The 13,113-nt window shown below is 39.3% G+C and overlaps 1 protein-coding gene across 2 annotated transcripts in view; it reads left to right on the top strand.

The window, feature by feature from the left end:
- The first annotated feature begins 2,213 nt into the window (after positions 1 to 2,213).
- Positions 2,214 to 13,113, top strand: part of ctdp1 (CTD (carboxy-terminal domain, RNA polymerase II, polypeptide A) phosphatase, subunit 1) — an 88,108-nt gene continuing 77,208 nt past the window's right edge. Inside the window, exons 1-7 of one of the 2 annotated variants that reach the window (XM_074614523.1) lie at positions 2,214 to 2,998; positions 6,386 to 6,469; positions 7,305 to 7,398; positions 8,442 to 8,570; positions 9,229 to 9,379; positions 10,953 to 11,043; positions 11,613 to 11,779. In XM_074614523.1, coding sequence (XP_074470624.1) covers positions 2,688 to 2,998; positions 6,386 to 6,469; positions 7,305 to 7,398; positions 8,442 to 8,570; positions 9,229 to 9,379; positions 10,953 to 11,043; positions 11,613 to 11,779 — 1,027 coding nt within the window. In that variant the 5' untranslated portion in view covers positions 2,214 to 2,687. The remainder of the gene's footprint in view (positions 2,999 to 6,385; positions 6,470 to 7,304; positions 7,399 to 8,441; positions 8,571 to 9,228; positions 9,380 to 10,952; positions 11,044 to 11,612; positions 11,780 to 13,113) is intronic. The other variant, XM_074614525.1, reaches the window with a different exon arrangement.

Here is a 13,113-nt window from a genome sequence, read left to right as displayed (position 1 = left end):
TTGATGGATTCATATTTCATTTGTAAATTCTTTTCATAATTCTTGATTTTATTGTCCATTAAAATGTCAAATAATGAATTACTTTTTCATTTTATTCAATTTATTCATAGATTAATAAATCAATTTGTAAACAAATTTATTAATGGATTTTTTTTATTGTACAATTAGTTTTTAATCAATGAAATGCTATAATACTATTTACGTGACTCTTGTGGTCCTCCATAGAGGACATTGTAGTAATTACCTGTTTAACAACGATAACATTTTTAAAATTGTTAATTTTTTATGATGAGATTAATTTATTCATTAAAAAAAGATGGATTCCATCAGTTTCCTTCTGAAAATACATTTAACTCCTGCTTCGATGTTAAGGGTTTCTCTTTTTCGATCACTTACTTACATATCTCCTCTAGACATATTATAAAACATAAAAAACAATACTCGGCTTGGAGCAATAATTTGTGTATGATATAGTGTTTCCACAAAAAAGTTTAATTTCCTGGTTAAAGATTTTAAAAACCTCTCCCTCATTGAAAAACCCCAAATCTATGAATATGTAAATATTGTTCATTTATAAAGTTTAACTGGTAGACACTCTCCTACTTCATTGAAAAGTCAATACTTAGTGTATGTACACTGGCCAACACACTTGTATAAGTTGCACATTGAAATCATGATTGGCTTCCGGAGTTGTTGTGATGTCACAACATCATGCTCATAAGTACATGTCTTTGTCTCAGATTTAAGGTGAGCACAGGAAAAACTTTAACTAAAAACTTAAAAAAAAAAAAAAACTTTAAGCAGATGCATGTCAAAATTTCAGAGTGAAGGCCAAACAAATAATCTCTCTTAATAACATTTTGTGAGACTAATTAATTAAAGGAGGTCAAACCCACAGAGCTGTAACAGGAGCTCTGATTGGCCTGTCTTAATAATTCAACCAATGATGTGAGAAAGAGCAAGACACCTGAGCCTTGCACTTTTGCTTCAGTCTGTTATCAGTGTTTGGACATGTGGACTGGACAGAGACTTATCTTGATGGTGCACTCTCTGGGAGGCGGTATCCAAATGAAACGTCAAATTACTATAGTGGTTCGAGGCATGCCCTTGTCCAATGTATTTAGGTTGACTTGAATCATGTCTCCTCCTCCAACTTTATATGCCAACTTCAACATTTAAAGTCAATTATTGACAGTCACCTATCAAATAGGGCACAACAACCTGACCATGAGAAAAAACATTTTCTAAACTTGCCACAGTTCAGCAGAGCCTAGCTGACAGTGCCACATGAGACAGTAGTGTAGTATTATTTCTATGTTACACCATCTTACATCAGGTATAAAGGTCTCTGTGGGCTGCTGCTCATCAGTCCTCATCTCAACATCTATGGAAAGTTGTAACAAAGAAAACAACAAGTAAAGGCTTGAGTGGATTGTGTCATTATAATCGGATCTTGTTGGGATTTAAGTTTATTATGTGATACTGTATTACAAATGTTAGTTTATTATGTGCCCATCACATGTACGTTGCTGTCAGTGTACAAGAGGAAACGTAGCCACATTTAGCCAGGACAAAACCGGAAACGTGGATTGGCCTTCAAAAGAAAGGTTTTAACATTGGCACACTTACACAAAAAAATAAACACGTGAGATCAGGTATGAGATAAATTCATAGATTTAAAACAGTTTGTATATGTATCCTACATAATTATATAATTTAAAAAAAAATTATATTAATCAATTATATATCGTATATATAATGGATGTCAATGTTAACGCGTTAATGCAAATTCGTTTTAACGCCACTAATTTCTTTAACGCATTAACACAATTTTTAGGTTGTAGCTAGAGTGACGATACCAGCATCATATGAAACTAGAAAACCTAAGAAAGGAGGATGGATAATAATGCACACAGTGCACTTTCATAGACTAAACTACTGGAGTTACGCGGCACTATACTCATTTTTAACAGTTTTTTTCGGCACTATATTCATTTTTTTTAATAGTCGTGTATCACAACTGTTACCCTGCACTATATTCAGTTTTAACACTTTTCTTCATCTCCTTGTATTTTTATATCTGGTATATATTTTTTTGTACTTTGTACTTTGCACTACTAACTTTTTTACTGCCTTTTTACTAAAATGTTTTGCACTATGGAACTGTGATGCTGGAAACTTGAATTTCCCTCGTGATCAATAAAGTTAGTATGTACATATCTATATCTATCTATCTATCTATCTATCTATTTTGAACATATCATTTTTTTGCAATTAATCGTAATTAACTATGGACAATCATGCGATTAACCGTGTGTGTGTGTGTGTATGTACATAATATATTTTATTTATTATACCTATTATTATTATCTATTAAATTAATAAATAGTATTTCCTCAGGTATTTTATTTTGAAACCGCTGGCTGCCTGGTGTACCGGATGCAGTAGCGACCCCGTGTCGCTGCAGTGTTGCGCTTTCCTGTTTACGGGCGGGAAGAGACGAACGACGCTGACTGGAAGCTACTGGGTTTAAATCCGCAGCACATTTTGTTTTAATTCTCCTCTGATGCTCACGGTTTAACAGGTTTTAATGATACACGGGGCACCGCGAGACGCTTTAAGTGGACCAGTTGCTGAAAACTAAAAGGGATTTATTGTTTTTGTGGAGAGTGAGCAGGTTGAGATAGATGGAGGATCCTCCTGCTGCAGATTCTGGTGGAGGTGGAGGAGGCGGTGGAGCAGCGGCGGAGGGCCCCGCGGTGCAGGTGGCAGATATCCGCTGGCCCGCCGCGGCTCTCCCTCTCCGGCTCCTGGAGTGGAAAGTGAAACCCGGGTCTCTAGTAAACGTGGACTCCGTGCTGGCTCTGTGTGCTCCCATCACACCTCAGGTGAAGGGGGCTGTAGAGGTGCCCAGGCTACCGGAGAAGAAGGTGAAGTCGGACCGAGCCGGAGTCATCAAGGAGCTCTGCTGTCAACCTGGACAAGTCATACCTCCCGGGTGAGTCAGGCAGTCTGTCTGCTACAGCTAGCTGATGTGTGCTGAGCTGTGTTGTGAGCTGGAGCGGCTCCAGGCAGCCTGTCAGCGGTGGTTTAGTCTCCGCTCTGCCGGTTACTGACTTCCTCCCGCGGTCTGACGTTAGCTAGCTAACGAGCTAACAGTGCTATAACTGCTAAGTAACGTTAGCTTGTTTGCTAGCCGCGCTCAACACTCAACAGCAGACGTTTGGACTGAACTTTCAAAATAATAGTGTATTATTTTACATAGTTTGTTTCTGAACGTTTTCAGTCGTTGCAATTCGAATGGGAATGAAAACCAAGTGTAAGCAGGGTTTTAGCAAACACCACATGCATTATAATTGTCAGTTTGAGGTACTTGCAATCGTGTTTACAGGCAGAACACTTTTATTTTGAAGGCACAACCACGTGAGGCGCTGTGTCGTTTTAAGTTTGCCTTGACGTAACCGCGTGCATGTTGGTAGCAACACTCACAGCTCGTGCCACCAGCGTCAAGTCAGTCATCATACACAAGCAGACGTTTGGAGTGAGCTTTCAGAATAAGAGTGTATTATTTTACATAGTTTGTTTCTGAACGTTTTCTGTGGTTGCAATTAGAATGGGGATGAAAACCAAGTGTAAGCAGTATTTTCGCAAACACCACATGTTTTCTTAATGGTCAGTTTGATGTAAGGCAAGGCAGCTTTATCTGTGGAGCACATTTCAGCAACAGGGCAATTCAAAGTGCTTTACATAAACATTCAAGAACATTGCGACAGAGTGCAAAAGGACATTAAGACATAATTAAAACAGATCTAAAAACATTAGAAACATTAAAGATTAGAGAATTGTGGGTTTTTTTTACTGATAGAGGCTAACTGTAACTTACTTGAAACTTATTTGTATTGTTTACAACTACCAGAACACTTGATATTTTATTGTTGATAATTGGTGCTTTCTATATATATATATTTTAAAATATTTATATACACATATTTTGTCACTACTTGTGTACATACCAGTCCTGTCTATTCCTTACCTTTATTTGTCCAACTTTATTGTCCTTGTCCCTATGTATTATTTCTGTGTCTGTGTAAGGCAAGGCAAGGCAGCTTTATTTGGATAGCACATTCCAGCAACAGGGCAATTCAAAGTGCTTTACACAAACATTCAAGAACATTGCGACAAAGTGCAAAAGAACATTAAGACATAATTAAAACAGTTATAAAAACATTAAAGATTAGAAAATAAAAACAAGCTAGAAAATAAAAAATAAAAAACTAGGATCGAAACTAAAATAGAGTATAACACACAAGAGTAAAAGCTCTAGTGCTGTATAAGATCATTATCTTGTTTAATAAAAGGCACCAGCAAACAGGAAAGTTTTAAGCTTTGTTTTAAATGAAGTCAGAGTTGGAGCGGTCCTGCAGGTTTCTGGGAGCTTGTTCCAGATATTTGGTGCATACAAACTGAACTCTGCTGCTTCTGCATGTTTAGTTGTGACTCTGGGGACACTAAGCAGACCTGATCCAGATGACCTGAGAGGTCTGGGTGGTTCATAACATAGTAGAAGATCAGAAATGTATTTTGGCCCTAAACAGTTTAGTGCTTTGTAAACCAGCAGGAGTATTTTGAAATCAATTCTCGATGTACTTGCAATCATATTTACAGTCAGAACACTTTTATTTTGAAGGCACAACCACGTGAAGCGTGGTGTCGTTTTGTTTGCCTTGACGTAACCGCGTGCATGAAATGTGTACAAGCAGTGTAGGTTGACAGGTACAGGACTGCTGCTCCTGTTGTCCCACTGAATACATAAAACATAAAATGTATTTTTCCAGCAGCATCTTAGCACATCTTTTTAAACATTCCTCTGATATCAATCATTTATATCTCTGGTACAAAACGACTGTGCGAGAAGAAGTTGTGTTGCCTTCAAGTGCTCCTTATAAACTCATGCAGCCATGCTGCTTTTTGTGACAGTCAAGTGCCCTCCGTGTGAAATAATATCAAAACAGTATCAAAAGTGACTGTTTTTTAACAATCAGGTGGAACAGAGATACTTTGGTCTGCAGCAGCAGAAGGAGGAGATTTGCATAAGGGAAGCAACAAAGTAATTACACAGAATAACAAATGGTTAGTTATTTGTAATGCTTTAAAACAACGGTAACTGTGGTGTCTTAATTACAAAGCAAAGCAACTGTGTGCCAAGCTAGTCATTATTTTAAAATACGTACACGTTTAGTTAGTTGTTTGGTTCAGTCAAGCAAATCACTAACCTATACCTTTGAGGCACACAGCTTATGTGAGGTACAAGTACTACAACATGTAACATCTAATAAACTTAAAGGGACAGTTTTTGGTGTTTTGAAGTGGGGTTGAACGAGGTACTTATCCTTAGGCCTGACCCGAATGCTTTGAAGCTTCGACCATTACCATGGTATTCATCTTTCAAATCAGTATTTGAATGCTTCCTTTTTAATTTATATATATATATTTATATATGAGGAAAAAAAGTTTACTTTTTTTAAGCAATCAGAACAGCGGGATCTGCTTTTGCATGTATCACAGTCCCTGTAACATCCAACATCATAGCACTACTTCTAGAGGGCGCATACACTGAGAGGGCACATCTCTTTGCGAATGAAATAAAGTATTGACTGAGTTAGTCTTTTCATGTAAAGTATTAATTAAAAATCAGTAATGTTTTTGAGAATCGATACAGTATCACAAAACATAATATCTCGATATTCGATTTTTAAAAATATTTTCTTACACCCCTAATATATATGAGTATGTAATAATAATGTATAGATCCCAAAAATAGCCCACGAAATAAGGAATAATCCCACAACATTATTCATTATTCATATCCAACATTAATTATTATTAGTTATTCTCAGACGGATGTCGTTGTTTGTTGTCGGTCCTGGGCACTGAAACGGGGGAGATGGAGACGGACAGACAGAAGAACATGTCAGCCTGCTGCGCCGCGCTGCTCTGCGAAGCTTCGAATACCGTTGAATATTTTTCTCTAAAGCTTCGAAGTCCAAAAAATGGTATTCGGGACAACCCTATTATCCATAGCAGGTGTATTACAGTAGACGGCGGTCGGCGTGCCCCCAGCATCGAGAAACAGACAGGAGTACCAACACCGGAGCAAAGCGATACAGTGTTGTGGACAGGGACGGCAGAAAGAAGTATTTTAGCCACCTAAAAAAAAAGGCTCACCTAAAAAAGAAAAACAATATCTGTTTAAGTGTACACTATACTGTATTATATAACACCCAAACTATCCCTTTAATGTATAATGAGGTTTTGCATGCCATGTTACTGGTTTACCAAAAATTAGGTATTTATTAACACTAACATTTGTTTTCTTTTTTTTCAGGGGTGTCATCGTCAGAATAGAAGAATGCAGCCATCCAATAGTAATGAAGGGTTTATGTGCTGAATGTGGCCAGGACCTGACTCAGTAAGGAAATGCAAACGCAGTCACTTTTTTTCACCTTTTTCCTGTTCATTGTTAGGATGATATGATTTGTTCTGCTCACACAGTGCACTGAGCTGATTGCAAAACATCCCTACCAAAAGAATGCAAAAGTTAATGCTTACAATTTCAAAGTGTCAGTCTGACACGTTTCAACATCATTCAGAGAAGAAACAATTTAAAGCTGATTAATAATTGATCTTCTTAAAGTTGTGGTATTCATTTGCTTTTAAAACTGACTAAATATATCTGACCCAAAGTATTTGTGGTGGATTCTTTATTATTATTTGACGCCATGAGGTGGCACCAGAGATCAGACAGAGAGAGCTAAGAACAACTCAGGTCATAAATCAAGCGTTCACACTCTGCGCTCTCTCTGGTGCCAGTTAGATAAAGATGTAAAATGTAAAGCTGTCAGGTAGAATCAGAGACAAGCTGCATTTATTGCTGATTTTATTGATTTAAAGAAACAATTTGCCAGTGTGTCATTATTGTGAGTTAAAAGTGTGGCTGTTGTTAAAGGTGTAAAGTTGCATTGTGAGGATACATGATGAGAATGCCACTGACATATTAAACAGCAGGGAATGATTTTGCATGCTATTTGATAACATGTTTTATGCATTGATAGACCAAAGAAAGGTCAGTCTGAAGTAGCTTAGAACTAACAACAATCAGCCATATCACTTGCTACCTGGAGTATTTTCTCTGCTAACCGCTGCTAAGTTGTTTGTGAAAGCTTCTATTCTTCTGAGTCACAGCATGTTCAAGGACTTAAGAGATACACAAAATGCATGACTCCCACTCTATTTTTCCTCCTCAGGCTGCAGAGCACGAATGGGAACCAGCAAACTCCCATCTCCACAGCAACCGTCTCCATGGTGCACAGTGTCCCTGAGCTGATGGTCAGCTCAGAGGTGAGTCATGTGATGGAGATACATGGAAGACTACTGGGCTAGTAGGGCAGATATACTTCATATTCATAGCATTATATGATCTCTCTGTCCGTGCATTGCTGTTGGAAGCACCGTGCACCCATCCAAGATATTATACATGGACTGTTTTTGAATTGCGCTGATATTTTGCATCTTAAAATTTAACAAGAATTTCAGGGTGTAAAAGCTTCTTAAAGTATTTAGAACACAGGCTGGCTAACAACATCGTCTCTGACCTTAATCATGTCCTGAATAGTGAATACAAATTGTTTCCATCAAATCGGAGATACAGGGTTCGATGATTCAATAGGGTTAGACTGAAGCACTTCTTTGTGCACCACTCAATCCTAATCCGCAAATCAAATGTAAATTAAAGGGTCTTGAATATATTGTCTGCGGTGATTGTAATGTTATGTTAAATGTATATATCCTTGTTTCCCATCTTTTAATTTTTTGTCTGTGTTGATGTTGCAAATAGAGCTGCTGAGATGCAAGAAAAATTTCAAACTTGATTGGACATTAAAGTAATATCATCATAATCTTCATCATCAACTCTCAGCTGTAACAAATGATAATAACATAAGAGTCTGTTTAGGTCTAGGTTTCCATAGACAACCAGTATAAATTATGCAGTGAATATGTAATCAAACACTGGATTAACATTTTACCGTATCAAAGGTGGATGTGGAAGATCTTTTTCCGCCTCTAAAATCAAAAGCCAGTGCATCTTCCTAACCCCTATACTAAGTTGCATTCCAGGACTAGTTCAGTTTAATCCAATCCAATTAAATATAAATGTATTACTACCCTGTAGGGCAATATCATGCAGCTCACCTCCCAGGACACACGAATGGGGGAAAAAAATGATTAATCACAAAGCTTAAAAGAATCAAAAACCATATTTGAACTCTTTATTAATAAATAATTATATATGAAAAAAGCACTGAGGTCATTAAACAAACATGAAGCTGGTGGTTGCTCAGGTTTTCTGATATTCCATTCATTATGTTCATCCACTCCAACAGCAAGCAGAACAGCTGGGCAGAGAAGACCAGCAGAGACTGCACCGGAACAAAAAGCTGGTCCTGATGGTGGATCTGGACCAGACGCTGATCCACACCACCGAGCAGCACTGCCAGCGTATGTCCAACAAGGTATTATTCCATCATGTCACTATTCTGTACCGTCATCACTAGGATGGAGAGGCAACCTCTGTGTCTGCAACCAAAGTTTTATATTTGACCTCTGAATGCACTTAGTTTTATGTTTTTCTTCGTTGATGCTTCCGTCTTTATTGCCTCATCTGAAACTTGATTTTAAGCATAAAGAATAAATGCTCAACCTCAGGTAGCACAGATCTGTCTTGTACTGACACGTGTGGCCACACTGTACATAGTCATGAAAAAACCTGCCTGAGAGGAACCTAAAGTGTGACCATAACTACAGTATAAACACTTTTGGTTTTCGGCAATGTTGAACAACACATCAGGCAAACTAGTTCTGCTCCAGCATAGTAGAGCTGTATGGGTTTATGTCACACAGGTGGTGGATGGATTCAGAATTATTCTTCTGAGCTAGATGTAAGGGCTGTCTGCCAGTCTAATGACAAAGCCTCGATAGAAATGACTGTTTTTAAGAACATGCTGTAATTGTAATTTCTTGAAAGTGCATTGTATTGACAGTTTTCAGCCTTTCGTCATTGTATAACTGAAGTTCTTATTCTAAATCTTTCTTAAGAGCAGATGTCGAGACCTAATCTGTGCATTTAACCGATTGTGTCATCACTGTTAACACTCTTGTTATTTCCTCCAGGGCATTTTCCACTTCCAGCTCGGCCGAGGAGAGCCAATGCTCCACACACGTCTACGCCCACACTGCAAGGCGTTCCTGGAGAAAATTGCCAAACTCTATGAGTTACACGTCTTCACATTCGGGAGCCGACTTTATGCACACACCATTGCTGGTAAATAGACTCTTTACTCTTTTTTAATCCACATAGTGTGATTGATATCAAACTGTAACGGTATGCAAAGACAGTTTGGTCTACTACCTGTACTGCCTGTTTGTGTCCATAAGAGGGAAGTGTCTGCTCATGTTTTGTGTTCCAGCTGATGATATGCTGGCTCACTTCTAATGTCTCTATGTGTCATTTGCAAGCAGCAGATGTGCTATATTTTAAAATGCATGTTAAGCCAGTTCATATTTTGCATTACGTATTTGGCTGGTTACCTGGCACAATTGCAGGTACACTAGACAACCCGTCCAATTCCAGTCTAGTTTTAGCAGCAGCCGGTAGCTGACTGGCTCCCTCTAGATGAAAATATTTCATTTTATGATTGAAGGCTGGGTTATATTGAAGTGTAGGTAGTGTGTTTATATGCTGTCTCTTTGGTATTCAGGGTGCAATCTTTCATCTTACTGTATTTAATCGAAGCAGCCTCGGTCCAGTATTGTTCTACCTCCATATGATGAATGTTTGATGCATTTTGAATTGGATTTCACTACTGGTCCTGATGCAGGGAGGTCTGCATGTTTCAGAGCAGCGCTCCAGCTATTGACAGCTTCTGTTGTGGTTAAAGGAGACTCTGGCCCGGCTGTCTTGTTCAGCCAGGGTAGGTCTCTCTTTCCCCAGCCAAGGTTAAATCAATCTGTGTATTTATTCTCAGGAAAGCAAGAAAGCCTGAGAATATTTAACACTTGATTCTATGAGAAAATACTGTGGGAAAGGTAGTGGCAAGGTTAAGATGGGAGGAAAGGCTTTTTTTTCTTTATAAGAGGATTGTTTTGCTAAAGTTACTTTGAGGAACTTTTAACTGGTTATGAAACCGTCTCAATTTAATACTGATGCCTCTTTATGACCTAAATAAGTAAACGAGACCATCAGTGAGAAGATTGGCTATTTATAAATGGTTATTCTTAAGGCTTGTCATCGGTGCCACTGGGTCCGATTCTGCCTTAAATCAGACAAAATCATGCAGGTTCACCAGAAACTTCTTCAGCTCAGACTCCAGCCTGGCCTCCTCCTCCCCACCGTGGACAGGTCCAAATTTGGCTTTGCTGCCGCCTTTGACTCGTAGTGAGAGCACAGCGCCTGGCCGTAGCTCCTCCTCCGGCCAGGAGCAGAGCTTTGCCTCGCTGCTCCGCCGGTCCCCGCTGAGAGCCAACACCGACACCACGCTGCTAGAGGCACAGGCCGTATTGCTGGGCCCGCTGGAGGAAAGGGAGGCACGGCAGAACCAGGACTACGCAGGGCAGATTGTCAGACCCCGCTGCAGTGAAATGAGGTTTTCTAAAGGGACTCTGGTGCTCGGACAGGTTTGTCCACAGGGACCGCCAAAATCAACACAAAAAAGTTCCTCATAGTAGCTTTAATGTGTCGTCTGAATAAAACAGCATATTTTGTTGCAAGTGCTGCAGCATATGTAAAATACCTACTGTGACCTTGGAGAGGAAGTTTATGATTTACCACTGAATTGGCATTCAAATATGCATCCTTTTTTGCCTTCATATCACTCTTTAATCTTCCTTTCTTTTAGGCTTTCTGGATCCTGAAAAGAAGCTTTTCTCTCATCGGATTCTTTCCAGAGATGAATGCATCGACCCTTTCTCCAAGACGGGGAATCTTAGGTGGGAATTGCCTCCTATGACATCTAAATGGATTTGTCATCTGTGGTGACCCGGCACCTGTCCACTCTCTGGACGTTATTTTACTCTGTTTTGGTTTTAAAGCAAAAAGAGACAACTTCCTTTTTTTGTGTAGATGTAACTTTTCTTACAAGTTATCGATGGGGGACAGTTGATGGGTTTAAACGTATGATCCACACTGCTTGTTGGCAGCAGTGAATTCATCCAAATCGTTTTCTGAGCTTCTGTAACCGTTCGTACGGACAATCTGTCTTTTATTGACAGTGAATGCAGACGAGCACAAAGAGTAGATATCTATTATTCTCTCAGTGTCACTGATGAATGGTTGTCGGCGACATCTCCTTGCAAATACAAAAAAAGTTGGAAGGATGATGTAAGACGTTGAAGTGCCCCTTATTTTGATTCATAGCAAAACACGCAATCTGTCACTGCAACACTACTACAGCTAAAGAGAGATAAATAACAGCCTCACAGTGTTTATCTGGGGAATGTTTGGACATCTGTCAAACAGCTCAGCAGTTTTTGCTAGTGTCTTGTGGTTCTCCTGACAGGAATCTTTTCCCTTGCGGCGACTCGATGGTCTCCATAATCGACGACCGAGAGGACGTGTGGAAGTTTGCACCTAACCTCATCACTGTGAAGAAATACATCTACTTCCAGGGCACGGGGGACATCAACGCTCCCCCTGGATCACGGGAAGCTCAGATGGCAAAGAAAGGTACAGCGCCCCCGCACATCTTTGACAGCATGATGCAATCGTTGAAAGACAAAAGTTGCTGACAGTTTATGCAACACTGTCCAGTGAGTAGTTTCCAGTACTGTGCACATTCCCCTGTCAGAGGCACTTTCAGCTGAAGTTAACAAGCAAGCCAGTCCAGTGGCTTCGCTGATCTTATAGGTTCATAGAGATGCTGAATGTTGCACAGTCCAGTACATAGTGGGTAAAAGAGGCACAGAGTTTACTGTACTGTATCTCACTGACCCTCAGCTCCAACACCCAGTGAATTGCAATAGGAGGACCAATTCTGTGTAAACTATTTGGAAAAAAATCAATGTAATTTCTGAAGTTTTAATTGGTGATGCATCAGGGACTTGTTTATTGTCTCAGTGCTGTCAAACATTTGATTTGGAAGACACTCATAATTTAAGTCCCACTTAGATTTCAGATATTTGCTCTAGTGTTGAGTAGTATCCTTATTAATGCTAGCTACCATTAATGAGGGAATATTACCAACATATATGCATGACACCAGACATATGATTTCTTTTGTACATTTATTTATGTACAAAATATATAATCTGTAGATATTTTGTACAAATATTACATAGTATTTTTTTTGTCTGTCAGTTGAATCAATGAGGTCTTGTGAGTTATATTGTTTGGCCACTGAGAATTCTCTATTCTGATTGGCTGGCAGGTGAGGATTAACTAACTAGATAGCATAACCAGTCACCTATGATGCAGTTCTAACTCAATGTGCCAGTATGCCAGTCTTTGTGCCAGCAAAGACAGCAGCTGTGAGGTTTGGCTAAATAGATTACAGCTAATACTGCATCTTCTCAGCGAGAACCACACAAATTTCTTCTCAAATACGTTTGATATTTGCGCAAATCTGAACATCCGAATAAATTCACAGTAGGAGGAAGAAATGGAGGATATTTGCCATTAGCTACTTTAACTTTGGTGAATCTGCAGCCTGTGGGTCTGAGAGCTGCAGGAAGAAATGTGACCAGAAGTAAACCACCCTCCTCCCCCATGATGGGTGGTTCTTAGCCTCCTCGACATCCATTGCAATCATTGAACAACTTGTCATCCATTGCAATCATGGAAATACTTGTCAGGTGGTGAACTTTCAGGCGAATATCACCTCACAAGGCGATGGTCACTCCCTTGCTTTTGCGCATGTGGGAGTGTGACTTTATTCCTCAGTTTCACAAGCAGCAAGTGTGATGACCTGTGAAACTATTATCACTTCACACGGTTCTGTTGTACAAATGTTGTTTTATTTGTGTTAAGAATTTTGTTTAATGTAATGAAAAACAGCGGAACAC

The sequence above is a fragment of the Sebastes fasciatus genome, chromosome 17, assembly GCF_043250625.1.
Source record: "Sebastes fasciatus isolate fSebFas1 chromosome 17, fSebFas1.pri, whole genome shotgun sequence".
Taxonomy (NCBI): domain Eukaryota; kingdom Metazoa; phylum Chordata; class Actinopteri; order Perciformes; family Sebastidae; genus Sebastes; species Sebastes fasciatus.
Note: the sequence above shows the minus strand (reverse complement) of the source record. Positions and strands in the feature narration are given on the sequence as shown.